The sequence below is a fragment of the Aristolochia californica genome, unplaced genomic scaffold, assembly GCF_029961685.1.
Source record: "Aristolochia californica isolate CCGP_79_NKW_82.1479 unplaced genomic scaffold, dmAriCali1.0.hap1 SCAF_4, whole genome shotgun sequence".
Classification (NCBI taxonomy): Eukaryota; Viridiplantae; Streptophyta; class Magnoliopsida; order Piperales; family Aristolochiaceae; genus Aristolochia; species Aristolochia californica.
This window is the reverse complement of record NW_027182103.1, coordinates 45643433-45670599: the sequence shown is the minus strand read 5'-3', so window position 1 is coordinate 45670599 and position 27167 is coordinate 45643433. Positions and strand designations below refer to the sequence as shown.

General features: G+C 39.6%; 3 protein-coding genes and 1 pseudogene across 4 annotated transcripts; 2 read left to right on the top strand and 2 right to left on the bottom strand.

Annotated features, from left to right (window-relative positions):
• Positions 1-797: 797 nt before the first annotated feature.
• Positions 798-3176, top strand: LOC137962512 (aspartic proteinase NANA, chloroplast-like). The gene is made up of 2 exons (XM_068809416.1): positions 798-1675; positions 2149-3176. Exons 1-2 carry the CDS (start codon positions 1068-1070, stop codon positions 2960-2962), a joined length of 1422 nt encoding a protein of 473 aa, XP_068665517.1. The 5' UTR covers positions 798-1067; the 3' UTR covers positions 2963-3176.
• A 1296-nt stretch (positions 3177-4472) lies between these two features.
• On the top strand, positions 4473-10434 carry LOC137962502 (DNA replication licensing factor MCM6-like; annotated as a pseudogene).
• Positions 10435-12023: 1589 nt separating this feature from the next.
• Positions 12024-13420, bottom strand: LOC137962011 (plasma membrane-associated cation-binding protein 1-like). Its single transcript, XM_068808703.1, has 5 exons — positions 13305-13420; positions 13100-13223; positions 12895-12984; positions 12717-12801; positions 12024-12614 (listed from the first exon to the last, which is right to left on the bottom strand). Exons 2-5 carry the CDS (start codon positions 13205-13207, stop codon positions 12256-12258), a joined length of 642 nt encoding a protein of 213 aa, XP_068664804.1. The 5' UTR covers positions 13208-13223; positions 13305-13420; the 3' UTR covers positions 12024-12255.
• A 1503-nt stretch (positions 13421-14923) lies between these two features.
• LOC137962010 (YTH domain-containing protein ECT2-like) lies at positions 14924-19506 on the bottom strand. 2 transcript variants are annotated; one of them, XM_068808701.1, is made up of 9 exons: positions 19057-19506; positions 18104-18168; positions 17803-17968; positions 17594-17670; positions 16890-17321; positions 16268-16804; positions 15940-16152; positions 15691-15846; positions 14924-15595 (listed from the first exon to the last, which is right to left on the bottom strand). In XM_068808701.1, the coding sequence occupies exons 1-9, from the start codon at positions 19082-19084 to the stop codon at positions 15458-15460; spliced, it is 1812 nt and encodes a 603-aa protein (XP_068664802.1). In that variant the 5' UTR covers positions 19085-19506; the 3' UTR covers positions 14924-15457. The 2 variants fall into 2 exon arrangements, with proteins under 2 accessions (XP_068664802.1, XP_068664803.1); XM_068808702.1 differs by having other exon boundaries at positions 17803-17965.
• Between the last annotated feature and the right edge of the window lie 7661 nt (positions 19507-27167).

The window sequence follows — 27167 nt, the reverse complement described above, 5'->3', positions numbered from 1 at the left end:
GCTGTCGAAGAAGAGAAAATACAATAAATCAGCTTCCTTCGACCTCTAACACGAGCATTAATGGCTTATTTTAAAGACCACCACCTGCAATAAAGCCTCTGAACTGGGTTTTGCTTCCACTTCCCCAGCCGGTCCCAGAAACGTCAATGATTCATTTTCTTTCTCCATTTAACGGAACAGAAGAACAAATCGGTTATTAAAGCATTATCCCGGTTCCCGGAGGATTCGTACTAAAGAAAAGCCTCTGGTTAATCATGGAAGCATTTGCCGGGATAAAGTTAAGAAAAACAAAAACCATAAACAGCAAAGATTATCGAGTGAATCCTTCAAAGTAGCTACTAACATGAACTTTCGGAGGACCGAATCGGCCGCCAGCTGGCCATCTACCTCCGGTCAAAGGCAAAATCAGCTCTCTGGTGCACGTTGCCCCTGATTATTTTCTTTAAACCATCTTGTTCATTTTTAAATTCATCCTACCATGAGTTTTTTAATGCCAGCGTTGAATTTCGATCCAATCATCATGTGAAGCAGCGTCGATCATCGATACCGGTTTCTAATCAGATAAAAAAAGTAAATTTTTTATTTTTCATGATTTTACCTAAACTAAAAAACAAATACCAACGTCAGCCACTTAAATATAGCAAAAAAGAAATGGAAAGCGCGTCGTTTTTGGTTTTTGCTTATAGAGGAGGGGATCCGCAACTGCAACAGTTGAAAGAAGCAACGATAAAGAAGACAGGATTCCTCGTTTCTGTTAATGTTTTACTTGTACGAGCTAATCGGCATTTTCCCCCCTATATAATCTTCTTCTCTGGTTAGGTCTTTCTACTTACTAAATTGGTTTATGTTCATAGTTATACATTGGTTCATATCAATCAAATGCCATCTGTTTTGTCTCGACCAAGGGATGAAAACAATTTTCATCCTCCAGAAGCGATCTCTGTCCACACCTGTTCATTGAATATGTTTTCCATTTAGCGTACCATTCTCTGAAGTACGTACTTCCTCCGTTTCCAATTCGCTGAAGAAGCCCGGCATTCGGCGGCCTACTCCGAGGAGAAGGGTTGATGAGCAGGAAGAGAAATCTGAATCTCAACCTCAACACCATGTGTTCTTGGTTTCAAACTTTTCTTCTCTTGCTTGGGTTCTTCGCGACGACGGCACTCGCGAAGAACCCATCGCGCCCCATTCGATTCGAGTTGATTCACCGGCACGCGCATGAGCTGAGCGACCGGGTGGCTCGTCCTCTTAATCGGTCTCAACGAGTGCAGGAGCTGCTTCAAAGCGACAATCAGCGTACAAGGATGATTTCCGAAATGGTTCATCGTCGGAGGGCAGCCGAGATTCCCCAAAACGCATCCTCCTTCTCCATGCCCTTGTTTTCGGGGGCTTATTCCAGGACCGGGCAGTACTTCGTCAGGTTCCGCGTAGGCACACCGGCTCAGAGGTTTTTGCTGGTGGCCGACACCGGCAGCGACTTGACGTGGATGAACTGCCGGTACAATTGCCCACACTGTGAAGACTCCGGTCGTCTAGACCGCCGCCGGATCTTTTACGCCGACCGGTCGCGTACATTTCGTCCCATCAGCTGCGCGTCCAACATGTGTAAAAATGAGCTACCCTTGACATTGACGAAATGCCCGACGCCGGCGAGCCCGTGCTTATATGATTACCGGTGAGTCTCCCTTCTTTCAACCGAGTCGCCTCGGAACGTGAACCGAGTTAAAATATAAACGGAGATAACCAAAGATATCACCTCTAACCAACAAAACCGTACCAGGGGAGAACTAAAACGCCACTAATGAAGGGTTAATTAGGAAAATCCAGTCAACCATGCAAATTTCAGTCAAAATAACTTTATTTTTTATGCTTTGGCGGATCAACAGTTATTGCGTTCGTGGACATGTCAGGGACAAGGAGCAGAGTGTCCGGTAATTAAACTTTTGGGTACGCTGCCACGCAAGAACCAATAAAAGCAAAATAGAATCCAAGCCCCAAGTTCCCGAATATGTCCTCGGATTTATAAACTACTCACATAAATGCCCCCGGAGGTCTCCGAACTCCCACTCACATGGTCCAAAAGCTCATCTGAGTCAACCGGACGACTGTTGAGTTACTGACTTAGTGGGCACTGCGTTCGTGTTGCAGATACGGAGACGGTTCGAGTACGCTGGGTTTCCACGCCAACGAGTCGGCCACGGTGACTCTGTCGACGGGTGAAAAAGCCAAGTTCAAGAACCTGGTGATCGGTTGTTCGTCGACTTTCGAGGGATCGAGCTTCCGGGAAGCGGACGGGGTGTTGGGACTCGGCTACAGCAAGCACTCTTTCGCCGCCAAAGCCACCACAAGACTCGGCGGCAAATTCTCCTACTGCCTCGTCGACCATCTCAGCACTAAAAAAGTCTCCAGCTACATCTCCTTCGGCAGCAGCAACTTCACCTCTGCCCGGATGAGATACACCAATCTTCTCGTCAGCCAGCCGTCAGATCCGTTTTACGCCGTAGAAGTGGTCGGCATCTCCGTCAACAATACTATGTTGAAGATCCCCCGGTCGGCCTGGGATCTGATCCGCGATGGCGGGGTAATTGTCGACTCCGGAACGAGTCTCACCGTTTTAGTCGAACAGGCTTACCGGGTGGTCATGGCAGCTCTAAGCAAAGCGTTGAAGAGCTTCCCCCGGGTAGACGAGCAGCCATTCGAATTCTGCTTTGACGCGACGCAAGGGTACGACGAAGCGGCGGTGCCCCGGTTGGGTGTGCACTTTAAGGGGGGCGCGCGGTTCGAGCCGGCGGTAAAGAGCTACGTCGTGGCGGTAGCGGATGGCGTTAAATGTCTGGGTTTCTTGCCCACTACATCGCCGGGAGTATCCATGTTCGGCAATATCCTGCAACAGAATTTCCTCTGGGAGTTCGATATCGCTCGAGGAAGGTTAGGGTTCAGGCCTTCAAAATGCGCTTCATAAGATTGTTCGAGCTTCGAGGTGCAGGAGATGGATTCACGGTCTTGGATTCTTTTTCTTCTTCCTGTTTACTCCGTTCTTTTTGTTCAATACTTCAAAACACTGTATGTATGTTAATGGAACCGAAGCAAAGAGTGATTACAGAGGGAGTTTATGCATATATGTACTAGCTTAATTCAATTGATTCATATCGAAACTGGACTCTGCAATTTGTAAATGCTTAATCATGCAATTCTAGGAACTGGGGAGAAGTCGAGAAAACGACTCCGCTGGAAGACAATCTCACCTCTCTTATCAAATCTGGATTCGCTTCTACAGAGGAATTACAAACATTCAAAACCCGGATAGCAAAACAAAAGCGAAACATCAGGGTCCTGGACGAAATACAAATAATGGAGAATAGACAAAAAAAAGGGTGGAGGGGTGGTGGTGGGTGGGAGAAAGAAGACAGAGGGTGGGATCATGTGGATTTCATAAATCTAGGCGTCTTTTCGTGGTCCTCAGTGTTTCAATTCACTTTCTCCAACCAATCGGAAATAGAAAAGTAATCGAATCCCATGCATGTGAGTAATCGCTTCCCCATTTCTCTCTTTTCCCGTTTAATTTATTCGATACATGCTTAACCAAACTTCCATCATTTTATTCCTTGTGATAGAGTAGCGCTGCGGCAGTCCAGTCAATCTTTAAATCAAAATCCTCCGTCCGGCTCCACATGCCACCAACACGGATGACGCTTTCCGGTCTCCCCCTCCGGGACGCCGTTACATGACCCCGTCATTTGCGTTTGTACTCTTCGGATCATATTTCGACGTGCACGGATGGGGGACATCGAGTTGCTTCGCTTGGTTGCCCTCCCAACGAAGAGTAACACGAGGGAGTAGGAGACGAGAGACGAGCCTTGGAAGGGAAAGGCCGAGGCGGAAGAAAAGAAAGAACAAGTGGCGATCGTGGTTGCTGTGCCTTGGAACCCAAGCTTCAGTCTCTCTCATTGGAGAGTGTTATTGCGGCTAACAGAATTTTTTATAGAGCCGTCGAAGCGATCCGGTTTGGACTTTGAAGTCGTTTCTTGTTTGCGTGGACTTTATTTAATGGATGCAACTATATCAAGACCACAGAGATGGAAGCGTTTTGCTGATGCTAGGGATGCCACGAGCCCAACCGGTTTGCAACCGGCGCAGAAATGTTACCAGACATAATATTAAAGAATTAATTTTTAAAAACATGACTTCCATCTGATTTATGAGAAATTGAGAATGAATCAGGAACGTCTATTTATGTAAATAAATTGGTCAGGGAATTATGGTGGGCCTCCACTTCGTGGGTGCTGGAGCTTTCCCTAATATAGATTTGCCGCTTCCAGGCACTGAAGCCCATTCTCAAGGTCCAAGGCCCATATAGAGGATGCTGCCACCTCCCCCGCCCTCACGCTCTTGGCGGGAAAATATTCGCACCTTTTCCTCTCGCGCCTAACGAGAGTAACAATGATCACCTCTCACTCCCATCCAGACCTGGTAGTTGGTGGTACTCCAGGACGCCGGAGCTTCTCTTGCTAGCAGAATAGGAAGAAATGGACGCCAGTGTCTTCTTTATCGATGAGAAAGCAGTACGCGTGGAAAACATCATCTTAGAATTTCTTAAGAGGTACTACTCTCTTACCATCATGGGTTATGGGTTTTATGCAGGGTAATATCTCCAATCGTTTGCGGATTTCTCTTCAGATTCAAGCTATGAGATCGAGATCGAGAATATGAAGGATGCAACGACTTCGACGACTATGATTATTGATTTCTCCCATGTTATGCGTGTAAGCACCTATCCAATACAACCTATCCAACACAACCCGACCCGAAAATACTGGTCGTTTAAGGTGTGGAAAGCCAAGTATTAACACAGACCACAAACACTAACAATGCGGTTTAGTAATGTGCTCCAAAAGGCCATTTCTGAATAGTATTTGAGGTAAGAAATCACCGCCATTTGCAAATTTTCAGTGAAATCTGGTGTGAAATGGGTCTTTTAAGATTTTCTATCGCTTCTTACAGATTTGAGCCTTACTTGAAGAATGCCTGCAAACGATTCATTATGGAGCGGTAACCGACTTTTTTTGCCGATGATAACCCCAATAAAGATATCTATGTAGCCTTCTATAACATCCCATTGCTGAAGAGGTTAACTACCACTACCTGTAATGAAGCCTTTCCTTTAAGTTGGCTATAGTTTTGGTACTTGAAAATTCATCCCATTTTTATCAACGTTTTACAGACTGAGGGATCTCACAACGTGAAAATTCGTCCCATTTTTATCAACGTTTTGCAGACTGAGGGATCTCACAACGTCTGAGATAGGGAACTAGTTTCAGTAATGGGGCTAATCACCCGAATTAGCGAGGTCCGGCCTGAACTTCTTCAAGAGGCTTTCAAGTGCCTAGACTGTGGTAATGTAAATAAGAACGTTGAGCAATAGTTCAAGTATACCGAGGTGGTTATTGCTTGAAAGTGGTACTTGTTGAGTGGTCGTACTATTATTTTTTCTAATGCGTTTCGATTGCAGCTGATACTCTGTGTGAATCCAACATGTCAGAATCGGAACAAATGGGCATTGCTTAGGCAAAAAAAGCAAATTTACTGATTGGCAAAGAGTTCGAATGCAAGAAACACCAAAAGAGTTACCAGCAGAGGGTCTCTTGATCCTTCTTCATGAGATGGTTAAGCGGGCCATTGCATTGAATTATTTTACCTATGATTCACTTTCTTCTTTCTTGTACTTAAAATTATCCCAGTAGTTATTACCCTAATTCTATGTCGTATCACTTATTTCTGATCACCAATTGTCACATAACTCTTTAGGATGAACAAAAATCCCCAATTTATTTTTATTCTGTGCTTGTCTTGCTGGACTTCTTTTTGAGTAAAAATGACATTTTCCCATAGGATTTGCAACCCGATGTTGAGCTTTTAATCTTAGCAGAAACAGTTATAAGCAATTCTTTGGGTGTAAACTTGGAGTAGGTCGTAGGCATGCTACCTAACAAGTTGGGCTATAGGAAAATAGATTACAACCATATTGGTCCATGTGATTGAGGTTATCTCATGTAATAAATATGTGCACATCACCTCAGTGTCTCTGTTCTACATTGGAGTGGAAAATTTTATTCAGTTGGTCTCTCCCTTGGCCCTCCCATGGAGAAAATTTTCTTCAATTGGTCCTTTCAAAATCCTTATGACCAGCACGATATTCTACAGTTACCAACACTTGGAGAGCAACCTCAACATGTCATGCCCTTGCCCTAATTCTGTATATTCATCCACGTGGATCCAACCCTTTAATACTAAGGATAATACTTGAGTTTTTCAAGGATCTCAGAACAATAGATTGTGACTGGCATTTATGCTAATGTTCCTGCTCATTGCATGTCACAGATATACTGTTTTTATGCTGCTAGTTTTAAAATGTTAATCTTCTATAGATCTCATTGAACTGTTCTTTGCTTTCATCCACCAAATTTTTATATCATCTACAACCATAACAATTGGAGTCGCATGAGTACATTCGTTAGTCCATCTATTACAGGGGTAAAAAAGTGTAAGCACTCAAATATGTGCTATGATGTAAGCCTGCTGGCACTGGGAACTCTCAGACTCTCCACGTTTACCACTTAGGCTAGCTCCCCTCTTAACATCATATACTTTCTTTCTTCATTGTGAGTTCTGTCTTATGGCTGTTGGTTCTGAACCATAACTACAGTTAGGAAACTATTCATCATTTGGGAATCAAAGCATGAGTCTGGCTTTTTGGTTTGGTGTGTGAAACCCTTTCATCGTACTTGACATGAAACTTTCTTTTGGGCTTCTTGTAGGGTTGGTTATTTTCACTGGAACTGTGGTTGTGGTACTGGACATTATGGTATTAGTTTCAATTGGTGAAAGAGCAGCATGCCAAAGAGAAGCACCTCAGAGGCAGAATGCTTCTGCTGGGAATGGAGGTGTTCGAGGTCTTAAGGCCTTGGGTATGAGAGATCTTTCATATCGTCTTGCATTTATTGCAAACTTGGTGCAGGTCTGTTCTGCTTAAATTTTGTGTTATCTATGATTTATACATTTTTTGGGATTTGATTACTTGCATACATTATCCAGTCAGAGTTGGTAAAAAGGTTCAGAGTTTTCTCACCTGTCATTGGCCATGATGGTCTTTGATTGATTCTCAAGCGCATGTTCAGGTGTCTAATGGAACAAGGTATACTGACATTAGAAGCAGGAAGAAGGATACAGATGAAGATGGAAATCCTCAGTTTACTGTAGGTTCAGATTCCCTTTAGTTTGACTTGCAAAGTGATGTTATGCTGCATATACTATTACGTTTGTCTTCTGTTGATTTTATCACAAAATTACGACCACCTTTGGGAACATATATCATGGGCATGCTCTGATCTTCTTGAAATTATTCTTGGAAAGAAATTCTTAAACTACTCTTTGCCTGCAATGTTCTTTTCCTCAAGTTAATTCCTAACTTTATACATGTATAATTTCTGCCTGGTTATTCCTCCTTGAAGCTTCAGCAAATTTGTGTTCTGTTGCTCTTGTTTGGATTTGTCTATTGGCAAAGCTAGAAGGTTTTAAGGTTGCATTTTTTTTATAATATCTCTTTGTGGAGACTTAAGTGATAATTTTGACAGATTTCTGGGGCCTAGATTACACACTGTTGCACAAACACATTCTAGAGCTCCCTAGTTGCCATAATTATGTACTGAATTCATGGATTTTCCTTTAAAAAATTGCCATTCTGTTTGTAATTGACAGGCGGAAGAGTTGGAGGAAATACAAATGATGAGGAACACCCCCGATTTTTTTAATAAGAACGTGGAAAACATTGCTCCAACTGTATTTGGCCACTAAGAAATTAAGCGTGCTGTTCTTATTATGTTAATGGGTGGTGTGCATAAGACCACCCATGAAGGCATCAACCTAAGATGGGACATTAATGTGTGTATTGTTGGAGATCCAAGTTGTGCTAAGTCTCAGTTTCTGAAGTATGTTTGTGAAGCTCTGTATTCTGTTATTTTCTTCCAATTGGTTTTAGTAGACCTGCATTTTTTTATATTTTTTCTCCATTTATTTTTATTTTTCATGTTGCCTGAGATAACACTAGAATATGTGCAATTACTGCAGGTACACTTTTGAGCTAGTTCCATGGTCTGTATATACATCTGGGAAGTCCTCCTTAGCAGCGGGGTTGACAACATCTGTGTCCTGAAACAGGGGAATTCTGCATTGAGGTTATGAACTCTGACTAATCACTTTCGATTCTCCCAAAAACTATGCTTTGATCTGCAGCATCATCCACTGAACATGTCAAAAAATGATATTAAAACCATTTGGTTAACTTGCCTGCTCATGCATATTTTTGCCGTTGATGAGATCATTCACTATGGGAGTTTGACATTTTTCTTTCATTTGGTTGGTGCTGTAGACAAACTTGTCTCTTTACAAAAATTTCTTGTAGGTTGCACATGAGAGTCTTTGGTAGAAATAGCCTTACGCAGAATGAGAACGACATTTTCTCTTAAGTCCTTTTTGAGTTTTTTGAATTTTTTGGAAAGAGAAAAACTTCAGTAACTTGTTGTAATTTGAGTACAATGAGCCTCTATTTATAATAGAGGAAACAAATAAAATCCAATTACAATTAAACTACCTTTGTCCCAGTTACACCCAAAGTTAAACACTAAAAGATGAGTCCTAGAACAATTGAACAACTGAACATAAATAAAAGACTAACATAACTAAAACAAGTTTTAACTGAAATTTTTTTGTGACCTCCTATGAGATTCTTTTAAGACTCTACTATAATAATTCCGATTCTGTGAGATTTTTTGTTATGAGAGTCATTTAAGACTTTCTCATACTTGCTCTTCAACACTCTCCCTCTAACTGGAGTTTATAACTTCAGCTTGCAATGAAAAGGATTCTTAGTCTTCAATTTTTTTTTGTTGAAAAAAACTTCATAGATGCAAAAATTTCATCTTTTGTGCACCCTCTCTTAGTCACATAAAAATTACCACAATATGTGGAACAAAATACTTTTTTTCTCGTACTTTTCTTCTACTTTTCTCTCTCAAGTTGGGGACAAAAGGACATAGAGACAAAACTACATACACCAGTTAAAATGATCATAGTCTAAAACATACTCTTCTCAATTTTAAAGGCGGAATTATTGCCAAACTTTAGGTCTTAACAAAGAGATTACTCGTTTTTTTAAGGTAGCTCAAACACAAATCACCTCTTGGGTGAAGAACAAAAAGACTTGACTCAAGTTAGATGTTGGGGACATTTTTATACTTTTTAGGTAGTGGGTCTAGGCATTGCATTGAAGTGATAAAAATACTAAAGGAAAACAACTTTAACTGGAAGGAGGCAATTATGCAAGACTCATACTTCCACAGTGACTTTTTTTTTTTTTTTTTTTTGAAAATTAGGGGAGGCTTTAATGGTAGAAGTTAATAAACTTGACCTAGTATAACTTTTTTGGGGTGATAACAATTTTTTGGAGTTAACTATGCTGAAAATACACAATCAAGTAACAAAAACGCAAAAGTTGAAAACAACATGGAAGCAGTGAGATTTCTTACTGTGAGAGTCATGTAAGTTTTTTTTTATAATTGCTCTTCAACAAGTTCATATTGTTTTTATTCACTCCTTTAATTCTTGACTTAGTGGTGTGTTTGTATAGTAACTCAAGGGTAGTCATATCTTCTTGTGAGTTATGCTACTTCTTCTGCCTTATTTACTTACTGCAGAAACCATTACATATGGCAGTGACAATAGTTATGTTTCCCCACTGCCTCTTTCTAATTGCATGACAAACCAGACCCTTTTGTTCTCCAACGTAGCCTTGCCATTTTGTCTGCTCAAGTTCCGTGTTAGCAGAACATACTACACGAACTACTATTTTCATATTTTGAATCAATCCTACATATTTATGGATTGTTAATTTCTTGCTGCAGAAAATTCTATTAAGTGTGTATCTGGGGTGACGGTGTTTATCCACTATGTGCAGGCTGGAGCACTCTAGCTTGCTGATAATGGCATCTGTTGTATTGATGAATTTGACAAAATAGATCTCAGAGATCAGGTGTTTCTAATTTTCCTTCTATTGCCACTTATTATCTCGTAATGCAGTTACCAACTCTGAATTATCTCCCTTGATTGGACTAAAGGTGGCTATTCGTGAGGCTATGGAGCAGCAGACGATAAGCATTACAAAGGACTCTTAATGCTAGATGATCCATCTTGGCAGCTACTAATCCAACTGGTGGTGCTATGACAAGTCAATACCACTTACGGTGAAACTTAAGTCTTGCACTCATATTTCTGCATGAAAGAGTGAATGGTTAAGATTTAAGAGTAACCTAATTGTCTTTTTTTTTAAAAGGATGTCTATATATAAACAAGAAAAATATAAAAATTACAGAGAAGAGAGCATATCACTGACAACCAGCGACTGTAGGGTAGCTCCTTGTTTAGCAAGTGCATCGGTTGCTGAATTTGCGGATCTCGGAACTTGAGACCAGATACAAAATAAAAATGAATAAATTTAACCTAATTGTTTCTACATTCTCAAGGTGGAGTTATCGCTAATTGTGAGACTGTCGGTTGCATCGCAGAGACCGGTTAAAAGAGAAGGTCATCTGATCGTTATAGACGACGGAACCCAAGAGGGCTTTTGGTCGTCGCACCGAATTATGTTGTTGATTAATGTTTATCCATTCAAGCTAAATGCTAATCTTATCTATAAAATTTAAAAACGTGGAAACTTGAAAGCATCAGCGCGAGACTTAACTTTACATTAGGCTCCGGGGTCTCGTTTGCGTGTATGGAAAACGTCTTAAGTTCTTTTAGAAAGCCTGACAAGACTTAACTTGTACGAACTCTCTTCTGATCCATGATCTGCCTGTTCAATCACCTCAGAAATTACTCTACTCGTCAATTTCGTCGACGGTTCTCCAATTGAAATTAACGAGATGAAAGTTGGGTGGAGGGATACTAAGAAGCGGAAGCATGGGTCGGCTGAGAAAAAAGGATGGTCTGCATCGTCGTCTCAACCAAGGTCGTAAAGTTAACGAAAAGGAAGTGGCTGAGCAGAAGGCTGTCCACTTGTTTAGGGTCGTTTTCGTTTCAATGGAAATCAAATCAATCAACGCTAAAACGTGAATATCCTTCACCTTCCCTTGTTTTTTTATGCGTCTCTCTTTCTTACACCCTTGTGCAACTGCAGAGAAGGGAAGATAAGCAATGATGTCACGAAACGAGACCTAATCACAGGAGCCCACTCAGATTAATGCCACCTCGCTTCTACTCTGAATATAGAAGAATCTAGCGCTTGGACGATCCCGTTCTGTACTTTCAACTCTCGATACGGTTTGGATCACTCTTCCCTCCGCCCACGGATTCCATTTCGGCGATGAAATATGAACACGATGGATTGTGACACTTCTTTTGAAGAATTATCTCATATGATGTATGACAAGAAAATGAGAATAATCACCGGATCATTTGTACACGGATCTTACCCTAGAATAATCTCCCTGACTCGTGAGAGCAGTGTTAAGAATCAGAGCCGTTGGTTTGGAGTTGGCCCGGGTTGTGAGCTTGCGGATGAACGGCATGATCACCATTCGCGTATCATTGGAACGTAATTGTGGGGCAGAAGTAACGACATTGCACATGCAACGGGCCACGCGTCCCGTCATTCGGTCGGCCAGCCATTATTCTGTCAACAACGATGGTTCACAAAGGGAGCAAAATCCCAAGTACCCTAGATAGGCTTGGCACGTTGATTTGATTCCTGGCCTTCCCATAATTTTCACTACTTTTCTTGCTTCTCTGTTTAGCATTAGAAATGATGCGTGTTGGCGAACCCATGTTTTGATTTTTGTCTTCTTCGTTTTTAATCTTTACACGTTGGAAGAGATAAATGAAGGAATTTCCATTGATGCACAGATGAGCTTCCAACGTGAAAAAAAATAAAAAAAATCTGTTTCTTGTATTACTGTGAGCCCAGAATCGAGAGAAGAAGAAAAAGACCAGAACCTGTTCGGCTATGAAAACATGAATAAACCACAAATACAGTTCTCTTGAATCCTTACGAACAAGGTAGTAGAGACAAATCTTCAGAAGTACTTGAAGCAATAATCACACAAAACCATTTTAATCAACAGAGAAAAAAGACGAAAGAATAACAAATCCTGTAAGGGAGGTACTGTACTTCTTTACAGAAGAGAGGTAAATGATGGCGTTGGATTTCTACGCCTTTGGAGCTTCTTCCTGCACGGCCTTCGCGGGCTCTGACGAAACAGGTTCGGATTTCTCGGCCACAACTTCCTCTTTTTCCGTCCCTTCTTCCTTCTTTTCCTCTGCAACCACTTCCTTCTCTTTTCCGGCTTCCTCCGTCGTCGATGCAGCATCCTTCTCTTTACTGGATTCTTCTGTCGCTGCTGCTGCATCTATCTCTCTAGCCGTATCCTCCGTAGTTGTTGTAGTATCCTTCTCTTCCGTTACGATGAAGGTCGACACCTTCTCGAACACGAAGAAGACCGGCCCTGGGACCAAGGTCGGGCCATATTGTGAAGATGACTCACTCACTGTCTTTGATCCGGGGAAATCTACAAAATAGAGCACACGGGTTACTCAGAAGCATTCTTCCCGGTTGATGGAGATGTGTTCTCCAATCCGTAAACCGGACTAAAATAACTGATAGATCATACCGATTTTCGCTAATTCTTCCAGAAAGCATTGAACTCCCGCAGAGTTCTTCTTTAGTCCCAACTCTTTGCGTTCCTTGACGACAGTCTATGTAAACAAAACACAGGAATTACGTTTCGAGAGACCAGAAGACAATTGTGTTTACATAAAACTACCCAGGTGTCAATCGAAAGAGCTAACCTTAACTTCAGCAGATGAAGCTTCATAGATTTCTATCACTTTAGGTTGGAGTTCCGCTTTCTTCTCTTCAAACTCCTTATTAATCCCTTCCTGTAAGCAGAGAAAAAACAACAAAACCAATATTAATTTTCTTTTCGGTTGCGGTTGCCACAGCAGAAACATCGGAGAAGACTAAAAGTCGAACAGTACGGCAAACGGAAACCACCTTTGATTCCTCAAAACCCTTGGAAGCTTCAGCAGCGGCACTCTTTTTACCGTTCTTCCCGAACACCTTACTGATCTTCGGAAGAACCTTCGATTTCCAGTAACCCATCTCTCCTTTTTAACTTCTAAAAAATCAGAAGACAATAAATTAAATTCAGAAAATTACACAAAAGCCTAGCATTATACAAGAATGAAAAGAAACATACTAGAAGCTGGAAGAAGGAGCTGAAGTAAGAGGAGAACGTTTCGAAGGCTTTCTCTTTCTCTCCTCGTCTCCAATCAGGCCGAGCTCGCCGACTGTCTGTCGAAGCGGGGCGTCCTAACCAGAACATATAGAACGACAGCAAGCACAAAAAGATTCCAACTTGACCAAATTTACAAAACGCCCATTTTTAGTCCCAGAATAGGCACTCCTTCATTACCAATAACTTAGCAGCAGAAAATTGAGGGTTGGTTATTAGAACACGTCTCCACGGTTTGTCTCCCTTTTACGAAAGCCACATTTTCGCATATTTGCCATCGGTTTAATTTTCTCAGTGAGGGCTAATAACGTCATTTCAGGTGCGTAAGTCGGTTGGAATTCGACGGCGGATATAATACACGAGGGGAGACGAAGGGCATTATAGTACATTTCTGAGAAACGGATGTGTAATTCTGGAAGGGTGGCAGCTGGCAAATGGCCACATTCCAGGTGTGTACGTCACACGTGGACCCCATGGGCCTGTTTTGATATGTACACCCGGTTCCCGCTGTAATCTTCTTCACTCCGCATCGCACGTGGCTTCGCTGGTTCTGATTCACGCCGAGAAGACGCCCCTCTTCGGAACCGCCCCTCTGTTTTGACCTATTTTCGGAATTACCACTCGCGTCCTCTGAACTAGCAAAAAACACTGAAACCGCTACGCTTGGACGTCTTTCCTCGGAAACAAACAAGAAAACCGTGCGCCGTTCATACTTATTTTCCAGTTCACATTTCGGTGCAGATGAGAACGGAAACAAACAGTCTTAATTAGTACTTAATTCATTTTAGTTTTGTAAAAGGAACCGCACGATTTCGCTATCCACGAAGCAACCCCCCTGCTTTAGACGCTAGGTCCAGAACTGCATTTGCGTACCCTCTATTGGATGTTTCATTGAAGAGGAAGAGGAGTATTTGGTCATCGTCTGAACCCGTCTCCATTCACTATTATCTGATCCAATTCTCTTTAATGAAGTTTGTGCTGGATGTCAGGCGTTGTCGTCTCGGATTTTATGCCCCCTGCTATGAAGAGAGATTAAAGACCAAGAAACCGGCTCTTAAGCTAGTAATGTTTCTGCCAAAGTCATTGTGAAAAATTTTACAAAACGAAGAGGAAGAGCAGGTTTTGCACTGGGGAAGGGATTTAACTCAAAAATGATTGGGGACGAGTTAGAAGTACAAACGAAGTGAATTGATCCTATTTTAAGTATGTATAAATAAGTCTAGTTCGATCAACCCAAGCGACTTGGTTAATTCGACGTTCGGACAAATATTCTGGTACTTGCAGTAGAGGGAACGGAAGCAGAGTTCTGAATTTACAACCGTCTTTCACCTTTTGAACAGAATCTAAATGCCATATTTCTAATGGTTACACAAATACTTGTGACTTGCACAAGAGAGCCGTGTTCTTAAATAACTGGGCGGACGACATAATTTTAGACTTATTACGTGCGTTTTTATAGTAGTGCTTTGGGAAGAACGGCTTCAGTTGCAAAATGAATCCAGACAATCACTGTCCTGTTCGGATAAAAAAGACACATTCTAGTGTTAGCCCAAACAGATAAATAAAAATCTAAACACCTTCAATTGATTCCACAGATCAGTCTTCCTTCACCTTTCACTTTCATTTTTTTCATTTCTCTTTCATTTCACTGGAAGTTTTACAACAAGTAAAAACAAGCCCTTCTCTCCGTAGAAAAGCTCCAGGGCTTCAAAGTAAGATAAAAAGTACACCAAAAATTGAGGAACAAAGGAAAAACACAAAACACCCTTCCCCAATTCCCACCTGAGCCGGTACCACAACGCAAAAATTACATTGGAATTTCCCATCAAATAGAAAACCAAAAAAGAGAAAACAGTACAGTTTTAAAAATGCCTCCCTTGTCACAGTAGACTTCCCGACTGGTTCTGTAACGATGGCACAAGCCCAGAGTCTGTCTGCCACTGGGTGCCGTCGTCATATTCTTACTGCTCAAGACCAAATGACATTTGGCCGAGGAATTGTAATATATCGCTTGCACCTTTATGCTTCCGAGCTGCCTCTGGTGTTATAAAAAAAACCAACTCAATCTGCACAGGCTGCTCCATTCAAAATTTTCTTCCCAGTTCACGAAGTTGTGTTCATTTCTTTGCTTCACTGGCCAACTCAACGTCTTCAGTGCTCTTTTTATTAGGAGAAATTTCATTTGGTACTTGACAAGCTACAGTAGATTTCAAATCAACTGCTTTTGATACTTGCTCAGTATCATCAATCTTTCTCTGGTAAAGGACACAAACATGTTAAAAAAGGGTATGAGAAATAAGCTGATAATAATGATGATGAATTTCTACTTTGTCAACGATGTATACATTACCTGCAAATGCTCTACATGGGGTGTGACCGGCCCGATCTTCTTGTCCTGCATTGCCTTCTGCCGGCTCTCATAAAATCCAAAATCATCCAATATGGAGGTCTTAGCCGAATAATTCTTAAAAATGTTCAACATTTCAATGCCTTGAGTGAATTTTACCTATTGATGACACAAGAAAATACAATTTGTCAACAATCATTCCCAAGTTGAAAACTACTAGGATATGGCTTCGAAGGACTGAAAAAAAAGTACCTCTTGTGTGTCTCTACTGTTAGTTACAGGCTTGTTGTCATTGTTTTCCAGTAATATGTGCCGGAATTGTGGATTTGGAACATCTTTTATGATTTGCCACTTGACTGGAAAGAAACCAGTCCACTTGTCCTGCTGCCAAAAGTCCATATTCTTGTTAAAATCAACTCTCCCACTCATCTCAGCTACTCCGCAAAATTGGCCACTTGCATTAACCTGAAACCAAAAAGAAAAATGATCCAATAAATTCCACAGCAGATATATCTTCCGACCACATAATAGAAATGAAACCAAGACTGTAGTTATCACAGAGAAGGAGAATAAGCCATACCGAGAAGAAAAGAAACACAGGGCACTTGGATGACTTCTCTGCCACTTTCTGCTGAGCCTCCTGATAAGCACTATCAAGCCTCTTGTTTCCATTCGGAGTACTTGCCCAGACTCCATATTTGATGCTCTTATGAATGTCATCCTCACTGTATGACTTAATCACATAAAACAAAGCATGCTCATATTTGGAAGGAAAATCTGGAAGGTTATATTGATCCCTCTTAATTACAGTACTTATTATGTTAGTATCAGCATCAGTGTCAGATCCTACTGGATCAACCCCAGGCATCATATTCTTTGCACCATTTGTTCGTGGACCACGATTCTGTTCATTCAGCAAGTCAAGATCACTAATACCATTAGATCGTCCTCTTGCTTTTGGCTTGTCAGATCCAACCCAGCTGCGGTCATCAGCTTTAACATTCATCGGGCGACTCGGATAAAGCAATCCAGCACCTTTACCCTGGTATTTTGGAATAGGAAAATAACCTTTTGACAAAACAGTGGCTGCCGGAAATGCTGATCCAGGTTGTGATAGCTGTGCATAGTCAAACAAATTTGACTGATGAAAGTTTTAAATTAACACCAATAAATTGATTCGATGACAACAAAAGCTACAGTACCTTATTTGATGGCTTAAGAGCATGGTTGGTTGGTGCCATCCCCAATACTGGAGGCGACTCCTTTTCCACAGAATTATTGAATTTTGATGAGGGTACAGACTTTGAGGGATAAAGGGTGTGGCCAGATGGAAAACTTGGCTTAGGACCAGACACTGTTGCACCAGCACCAAAGCCATTTCCATGGTTTCCATCCACAAAAAAAGAAGAATCCCAAGGATAGAATGGAAATACCTCCCCGTAAGATATGGAAGAAGGGTAATAGGTTGGAGAAGTAAATGTTTGTGGAACCCCAGGATTTGGGAACATTGGCTGCTGCCCCAAACACTGTGGATCAACGCCGACCACAGTCCCAGGCACATAGGGGCTGTACGCATTGTAGCCTGGCTGAAGTCCAGTATAATAGAAGATTGATCCATTATCTGAATGCATGGCCTAAGCAAACAAACAAAGTAGGAGGATTAGAATCTCAAAGAAATTCCAGAAACAGACAACCGAAGATTTTATAGATCTACTAGATGTTAAAGCATTAGACTAAAATATCCAATTGATAAAATATTATGAAATGGTGCAAACCACATAAGACAGAGCGCTATCGCAATGAAATTCACATCACAAAATCAAACAAAAAACAAACTCTAAATGTTTCTCCATCAACCAAAACAAGACTAACAAGCGAGTAAGAATCGCATGGGTAGTAGACTCACAGGATACTGAACCTCCATTCCATCGGTACCTACATAGCACCCCTGATCTTCCCACTCCGCAAATGAACCGTCAAAAGCTGTAATCATTCCACCATGAAATAAATCAAAATATACAAATATTTGAAATATAAAACACAATTCAGAAGCCTCAAGTCACAACAACATTAGATTTAAACAAGAGTAGGCACCACTACGGCACTACCACATACCTGGATAATAGTATCCATAATAGCCACCAGCTGGATAATACGTGCCCTGCTCAGCCATCAGAGATTCCTGATCCATGTCACTTTCTTTCATACTGCTAGTTGCATCACCCGTCGAGGAGATACAGGATGTTGCATCAGATGGATTCCCGTCCTTTGGAGGAGCCTGCTAAACAGTATAAAAACAGAATAAGGCAAACCGAGCAAAAAATTAGGATCAAAAACACAAGATTAACCTGCAAAGAGCGTTTTTTAAACAATAAAAAATAAAGAAAAAGGAAGAACACGGCGAAGGGGGACTTACCATATTACCATTGCAGGCTTCTGAAGACGGATCCACTTTGAGATTCTTCATCATAGCCTCCAGAGCTGAATTACAAGAAAGTCAAGGTTCCAAACCCCAAAAGAAAATCAACAAACAAATTCCGCCTGAACACTTTAGATCTGCTATCCAGCTCGGGGAGTATAACAACAATTACACAAAATTGCAGAAAAGACTACACAACAGATAACCACCATAAAGCCCTAGAATAACCCAAATAGACCAATCAAGGCTTACAAATCTCCGGAACTAAACTTTCGCACAAAAGTAGTAAGTTTCGTTCTTTCCAACTACAACAACAGAGCAGAGGTATTGCACCTTGCAGATCTACACAATTCTCGGAAGACTAAACAGATCGAGCTCAAATAAAACCAAACAAAACCAGCACCAGACACCTCACAAACACAAAATCTATATCATGTCATAAAAAAAACGGATCGGGCAGCCTCTAGTCTACCGCAAACATAAACCACCTAAAAAGAAAAAAGAAACAATTAGCCAGCAGTTAGATTGACAAGAACAGATTTCCATAAACAAAAATCCGAGAATCATACGATTTCAAGCAAGAGGGGAACTTCCCCTGGAAGACACCAGAATCCTTAAACCAATTGACGACGAAAAGACGAAGAAGGTACACAATAAACAAGGCAGTTAAAGTCATGCCCTAAGCAGATAAGCTTTAAATGGCAAGAAGCAAAACCGTTCTGAAATAGGTTTAGTTAACCAAGCGAAATCATCAAACAGGAGTGGTAGAAGCCACAAATCGCCTCTTACAAACGCTTGATTCGATCCACAAACGAGACATACAACCAGAAACCACAACATAGGATTCACGACGTCGACAAAACAGAAGAGCTCCAGCGGCCAAAAAGAAAAAAAAAACAACTTTTTTTTTAACGAAAAAACAAAGAAAACACAAAGATATTAAAGGATACGTTTTTCCGGCTGTGTTTCCTTCGCCATCAAATCACACCAGAGATCTCCACAGAAGAAACCTTGATTTCCTTTCTCCAGTTCGAAAAAATTCTTAAAAGATTTTCTCAAAACCAGAGACGCCGCCTCCGATCCGTAGAGGTACCAAAAATAAAACGGGTAGTCGGATCTGAAGAACGGCTACGAACCGCTTCCCGGCGCAAGACTAATCCGCTTTGGAAGATCAGCACAAAAGATATCCAAAACGGAGAGAGAGGAAGGGAATGGAGCGGAGGAGGGAAACTAGTGTTTTGTTGGGAGCAAGAAAGTGAAGGTGAAAGGAACGTTGATGAGGCGTTCCACGTCAACCGAGCCGCAGCGATCGGACGGTTTACTTGGATTCACGCTTTACAAGAGTGACGATTCTTGTCCGTCCGATTAAACCGAGGACGGGAAGCGTAGAACGAGAGAAGAATCCGACCGCGGAGCATGCATGATGTGGAATCAGATACTCATCGTTTCTTCCCGGGACATCCATATTAATTACTCTTTTTATAATTTTTCACCGAAACCAATAAATAACTAGACCAAAATATCCCCGTCCTACTTTTAATTTTCAAGCATTGCTTTCATTTCTCATTATTTTAAAATTTTAAACTATTTGCAGTTTGTTACACGTCTTTTTCCTTCTTTGTTAATAAATGCAAGATATGAGACCATTTTGGTAATTGTATCTTGAATTTAAAATTTGATTGCCACGTCAGCGTGAGACCCGAAAAGCAGATAAGACGCTTTACTCTCCCGGATCCTCAGCAAAAATCCAACCACATACAAAAGAGTCCGTTTATTCTTTCAAAAGAGTCCTTTTCTCGAGTGGTTTTCCGGGAAGAATTTGCCGGACTTGGAATCAACACGTCAGCTCTATGTAACCGGCTCAACCCACGACACGTGGTAAAAGAGACTACACAAAACCAGGCGGTCTAGAATGATCAAATTAGATAATACACGTGTCGAACGGACGAAGATGAACTGTGGAATCGAAAACGATCAAAGTGTCTCACCGGTCACTCATTCCCGTCCTTATTTGGTCCTGTTCGGTAAATAAAATTCATGGCGGAGGCTGGAGAGTCCGCCGCGAATGATAACTTTCTGCCATTTCAGACGCGTTTCTCAACTGCCACGGGTGAAGTAAATGCTGATGGACCATTCGAAATTCAAACTCTTCATCAGGCCAGTCGTTTGAGATAATTATATAATCAGAAGAGGAACTTGAGGAATCCGCAAAGAGAGAAGAAAATATGATTCTAGAGAAGACGTTAGACTTACTCTAAACCATCTTAATTTATTTCTTGGCAGCTTTTGGGAATCTGATTCGTGGGGAGGTGGGAGAGGACTGCAGGCGTGAGGCTTCTCTTATTCAGCTATGGCAATTTTCTTTTGGATACACGATCTCAAAATCAGATTCTGCGTCCGGCGATTGCTTTGAGTGGGCGCGTCGGTTCGAAGGGCAGTTGCCAGCGGGAGCTCTCCACTTCTTGTCGTGGTTTGGCTACAAACTTCCAAAAATTGACGGAAATGTCTTACGACACTGTACAGACATCAAAGCCGTGAAGAGTCCTCACTCGTTTTTGTCCGCAAAACCCATTGCAAATTAGGCATGTTAATCGACAAGTAAGCATTTATAGGTCTTATCCTTGACAGAAGAAGACATTGGGACTGACGGAGACGTGTCCTGTTTGTGTGAGTGAGCCGGAGCTTCAGTTCCGAATTCCGATCACCCTCATCTCTCCTTCAGAAATCGGCAAATACGAAAATTGTTATTATAAACATAATGTAAATTTTGAAATAATTTGGTAATTATTTATTTAATCAATATAATGAAATAATAAATAGTATAAATCCTCCAAAAATGATTAATTCAGCAAATAAAACAAACAATAAACCCTAAACGACTACATAAATTATTAAGTCACATACATTTTTCTTTTGGTATGATATTTATCTTATTTAAGTAATTACAGGCGAGGAGGCTCCTCAACGTGCCAACGCCTAATCTTCTAGAGTGGATAGGTTGGGGGAGATAGAATTTGTGAAGTTGTAATCTCTACTGTCTTTCTTAGAGAAGCAAGAGTGAGAAAAATGAATATATATAGTTCATCAGAATGTGATTACAATAGAAGAAAACCAACTGTGATGATAGCTGGTATAACTGAAATACAGCTAACAAAAGTTCTAGAAGAAGACAGTTGTAAAAAAATACTGACAAACTAATAACAATAAAGCTAATAGTAAGAAGTTGGCTTCATCACACGAGTTCTATAACTGACTCCTTTGTCTTTGGCTTATCATCTCCCCTCAAGTAAAAAGGTCTTGGAGCCATACAAAGTTTAGATTTGAGGGACAAGGACCTAGAACTTGTGAGATACTTAGTCAATAGATCTGTTGGCTGCTCTTCAGTAGGAACAAAATGCAACTGTATCTTTCCTGTTATGACCTGATCTTGTATGAAATGAAGGTCAATTTCTATGTGTTTTATTCTAGCATGAAACACTTGGTTTTTTGCCATATGGTAAGCATTGATATTATCATACCAAAGCAAAGGTATATCAGGTATTAACACACATAGCTCTTGCAATAAAGCTTGCATCCAAACAATCTCAGCAGTAGCTAAAGCAAGACTTCGATACTCAGATTTTGCACTGTTGCGAGACACTACTTTTTGTTTGGTAGAGGACCAAGAGACTAAGTTATCCCATAGATAAACCAGATATCCACTTGAGCTTCGGCTATCATCAGGTTGAGCACCCCAATCTGCGTCTGTGAATCCTTCTATTGTGAAGTTATTTGAAGGACTTAACAGGAGCCCATCTTGTAATGTTCCTCTTAGATATCGGAGTATTCTTTTGACTAAAAGCCAGTGAGTTGTGTTGGTTGTTGCATAAATTGGCATGCCTTACTGACAGCAAAGGCTATATCAGGTCTAGTCAAGATAACATACTGAAGTGCCCCTACTACACTTCGATATTGAGTAACCTCTGCCATAGGATTGTTGAGCATGGTGAAGTCTGGTCCACACGTGCGAGCAGGACTTGAAGGGCATTTGTGATTTTATTTTGTCATTTGGCGTAGGCTACACTTAAGGGAAAATTAAATCTCCCTCTATCTGATTTGATTTTTTTTTTTGTAGGTCTTCGTGACTCACAAAGAGCAAAAAAAAAAGGGGGCTTCGACACTGTTGCAGGAAATAGAGCAATGCGGGACCTGATCTAGCAGCAAGAACACTGCCACCGGATGAGCGAGGTCGGCATTGTTGCTGCCTAGAAACAGCAGCTCGGGACCGTTCTCGCTGTTGCCGGAAGAGAGGCTGTTGTGCCTCGCCGTTGCCAGTAGAGAGGTTGTTGTGCGTTGCTGGAAGAGAGGTCGTTGTACCTTGTCATTGCCGAAAGAAAAGCCTGAGAAAGGTGACTCTGTTTTGAACAGAGAAGGCTCGAGAGGCTGAGAAGGGTGACGCCATTTCCAGAAGAGAAGGGCGATACGTTGTGTCTTGTTGTGAGAAGACACAGAGAGAGACTCTCTCGAGACGCTATATTTGCGTCGTTGTGAATTCTTTGTGGGAAATTAGGGATTATTGTATTGTGATCCTCTTATCGGAAATAAAATCCTTTGCACCTCCGTGGATGTAGGCAATTTGCCAAACCAAATAAAATCTTTGTGCCGTGTGATTACTTGTCTTGTTATTGTCATCGGCTTTTCATAACAACTGGTATTAGAGCTGAGGTTTAGGTACGAGGGAAAATGATGGCGGGAGACGAAGTGAAGGTATTGGGGATCGAAAAGTTCGATGGCAAGGACTTTGGATTCTAGAGGATGCAGATAGAGGACTACCTCCATGGGAGGAAACTCCATCTTCCACTGTTGGGAAAGAAACCGGAAAAAATGGAGGAAGACGATTGGAATCAGTTGGATCGACAGGTTATGGGGATTATTCGACTAACCCTGTCGAGATCCATTGCACACAACGTTAGTAAGGTGAAGACGATTGTGGATATCAAAGAGACTTTGTTAGGTATGTACGAAAAACCTTCAGCGAATAACAAAGTTTATTTGATGAAAAAGTTATTCAATTTGAAGATGGTAAAAGGTACATCTGTTGCACAACATCTAAATGTTTTTAATATTATACAAATCAATTGTCATCTGTTTAGATATATGTTATATTTAAGTATATTATAAAAGGTTACTCGCTCTCTTATTTATATCATACTTTTCACATGGGGGCACTAACAATAGAATCTATTTTCCAGTGCACTTAAACTTGTCCACACTAACACCCAAAGATGAGTTGAAGTTCAATTCAAATTTTCACTTCAATTCAATTAGTTTTCAAAGTCGTTCATCTAACTTATATGTTTACTATTCTACCCTTTATACAAGCAAGCAACGTAGACCGAACCCAAAAAGCTCTTCCTTAGTTCCTCGCCACTTCCCGTCCTCCATTCTTCTGCAAATCCTATAATCATTTAGTTTTTGTGTTAGTGTATAGTGAAAAAATATAATGGAAAGTATATAAGAAATTTATTAATAAAAAACTCCAATAGATTTAACTTTTATAAGATGGTTTTTTCAACTTGTCCTAAAAAAAACTAAATTTTAAATTATCAAATTGATACTTTTTAATAACAGTATTTTCACTCTTAAAATATTAATTAAATATATAAAAATAAAATTCTTCAAAAAATTTTGCTTTTATAATATCCAAATGCTTAATCAAGTTGATAATTTTTAATATCTATATTTTCACTCTTAAAATATTAACTAAATATAAATTTAGAAATAAAAATTTAATGTAATAAAAAAGAGGGCATTTTATAATAAACATTACTTTTGTAGATTAAATTTTATAATATAGTTCTATGTAACAAAACTAAAATATATTTTAAATTTCTTTAAATTAAAAAATAATTGAAATAAAATAAGATTATTTATATAATTAAATATATAAAATAAAATGATTAAAAAAATACTTACTTTGTATAATATCCAAATGTTAATCAAATTAATACTTATAAACTATATAAATTCTCACTCTTAAAATAGTCATTAAATATAATATTAAAATAAGGAATTTATATCATTAAAAGGTATTTTATTATATAAAATTACTTTAATAATTTTATTTGACTAAACTAAACTGAAATTAAAATTTATTTTAGATAGTATTCTTTGACTTATAATTTTTAACTTGTTATAAATTAATAAATAGAAATTAAATATTTTATTAAATTATTTATTTAAATATATATAATTTTAATTATTAAATAATACTTACTTATATTATATCCAAATAATTAATCATATTGTTACTTTTGTAACATCTAAATTCTTACTCTTAAATTAGAAATCAAATATAATATTAAAATCATGAATTTATATAAATAAAAAAGAGGGTATTCTATTATATAAAATTACTACGTTTCATTTAATTTTTATAAGATAATTTTATTTAAACTAAGATAAATTTCAACTTGTTTAAATTAATATTAAATTAAATTAAATGTATAAAATAAAATAATTAAACAAATGCTTAATTTTGTAATGTCCAAATGCAAGAGCAAGAGGGCAGAATGACCAAAACAAGAATGAGAGAGCGAATGAGCGTGCTAGTGAATGTGAATTCACTACCTTGGTAATTCATTTTCACTTGCCACTTAAAGTGCACACTAACATGTTTTGGGTTATTTTTAAAAGTGAAAAAATAGTTTCACTTCCAGAGTGCACTAAGAGAACCATAACACACACACACGGATGATCTAATACAAAAAGCTATGTGGTGCGAAATATGCGAAATGACTATCTCAGTCGTCCTATCATGATCGGACGACTGAGATAGAGTTTCACATGTTTTGCACCAAATCACTTTTCGTAATGGATCAATCCTCTCTCTCTCTCTCTCTCTCTATATATATATATATATAGATAGATAGATAGATAGATAGATAGATAGATAGATGTATTTGCTTCTTGATTTCCTCCATTTTCTCTAACTATGTGGATGAAATTATTGTAGGAGATGCAGAAGAGAATGTCGTGGTAGAAACAATGGTTGGTAGACAAGAGAACGGGCTTCTAACAAACAAAGCTAAAAGAATACAAGGAGAGGAAGTAGACGAGGCAAAGCAATTGGAAGGAGAAAAAGAATGTCTAGGTGAAACAAAAGGGATACAAGAGAAAGATGAAGAAGTTCAAGTAACTTCGAAGCCACTGAAGGAAAGAAGGATGCGAAAGGATTATGATTTTTTTTGTCGGGGGGACTGGATAGGGAAGCTATGGAGGAGAACCTGGAGAAAAATATGTACGAAGGTGGGCGAAGTTGTGGAAGTTTGATTGGCGAGATAATTGAATTCTAACAGGAATAAAGGTTTTGCATTTGTCAGGTTTGCTATTGTCGAGCAAGCTAGATGGGTTGCTTAAGAGTTGAAGTTCACTCAAGTATTTATATATTGTTTCTCTCGACTATTGGTAGTTCTTGTTTTAAATAAAGTTCATTTATTGATGACATTTTTTTTATGCATGGTGCTTTTCCAATTTGAGTAAACCATGTTCTTAGTTTCGTTTTCATTGAATGATATTTCCCATTTATGAACTATTTAGTAAACTAGTGGGAACATGGTTAACTGGACGCAAAAACTCTATGAACAGTAAGCAATTTCATCTTTAGATGATTATTTGTGGTAACCTTGTAGCCTTCAGCCAAATGGAAGGATGAAATTTGTTCCTAGTAATCAGGTTAAGATAGTGAGAATTTTTTGTTAAGTTGTGAGGCCTAATCAATGTCCTACGTTGAGTCGGTACGCGGATACACTAACTGCTGTTTTATTAAGGGTAGTTTGGAAATTTCACTCTTGTATCGCGGTTGCCCTACTTTTCTCTTTATATGAGGTGGGGGGGAGGGAGACACCATTAGGGTTTTTATGACAATCATCTGAGGAGCATCAGTTGCGGCTGAGAGAGGTTAGAGAAAAAATAAAACCTGCAAGTGTGTGCGATCTTTCTTGTAAACTATTTCATCTTCATAGTGGATTATTGCAACAACGGAAGATAGGATGTAGTCTCACCTTGAAGAGAATCTGTATAAATCTCGTTGTCTTTTTTTTTGTATTTGTTTTTTCCTTCATCTGCATTTAATTCCTTAAAAAAATTTGTTAGAAGGTAGAATCATATTATAGTGGCATGATGCAATTTTCTGTTGTTTTTTGTCCCTTTCTTTCCCTACGTAGGATAAAGGGTAATGATGTAATTATAACTCTTCTCATTATTATAAATATACATTGAGGGGGAGGATTGGGCACGTTACCAAAACCTAATCCTCCATCTCTCACTCTCTCTTTCCTAACCAATCTCTCTTCTCCGTTTATTCTCCCTCTATTCTCACCCGATTACCTCTTCTTTCTCTCTCACTCTTGCTAGTCTCTTCACCTTAATCTAGTTCGTTGATTACTCACTAAATTTGGATCCTAAATCTAACATTTTTGTTTGCCAAATTTCCTTATTTTCAAGTTTTGTGTCAGAGGGTTTTATCTCCTACGGAGGAACTTGCAGGAGTTTAAACCATGGATAATTTTTAATTTTTTTTCAAACATTTTGTAACTTATTCATTTGTTGTCAATCAAAAATATATTCACCATAACAGTCATTACTTCAGGAATCAGTTTTGTATTATGTGGTCCTTTTACTGAGTGTATGGCTTCCCTTGATCTGTATAAAACTGCTGCTTGTTTTTTCGTTTGTTTTAACCATGCAACAACAGTCTTAATCTTCCTGCCTGCTCACGTGGTTTCAGTTTCTTCTTTTGTTCAAACAAATGAAATTGGCCACTAAATTTGGAGTTTAAGTTTGGTAACTATTGACTTCATACGATTGTATGATGACTTGCAAATTCATTGTTTGCTGGGTCCTGGCTTTTGTTTTCTTCTGATATTGAAGAGAGTATATTCAGCTGCAAACCCTCCATCTTAGTCCTCATCCTTCAATGCATTGCAGCTTGCGTCTTGGCTCTGCTCGTTTCCGTTTTAAGCATCAATTATGGGCAGCCGATGAAATTTGTGGAGACATTGCAGCTGCGTCTTGACTCTGC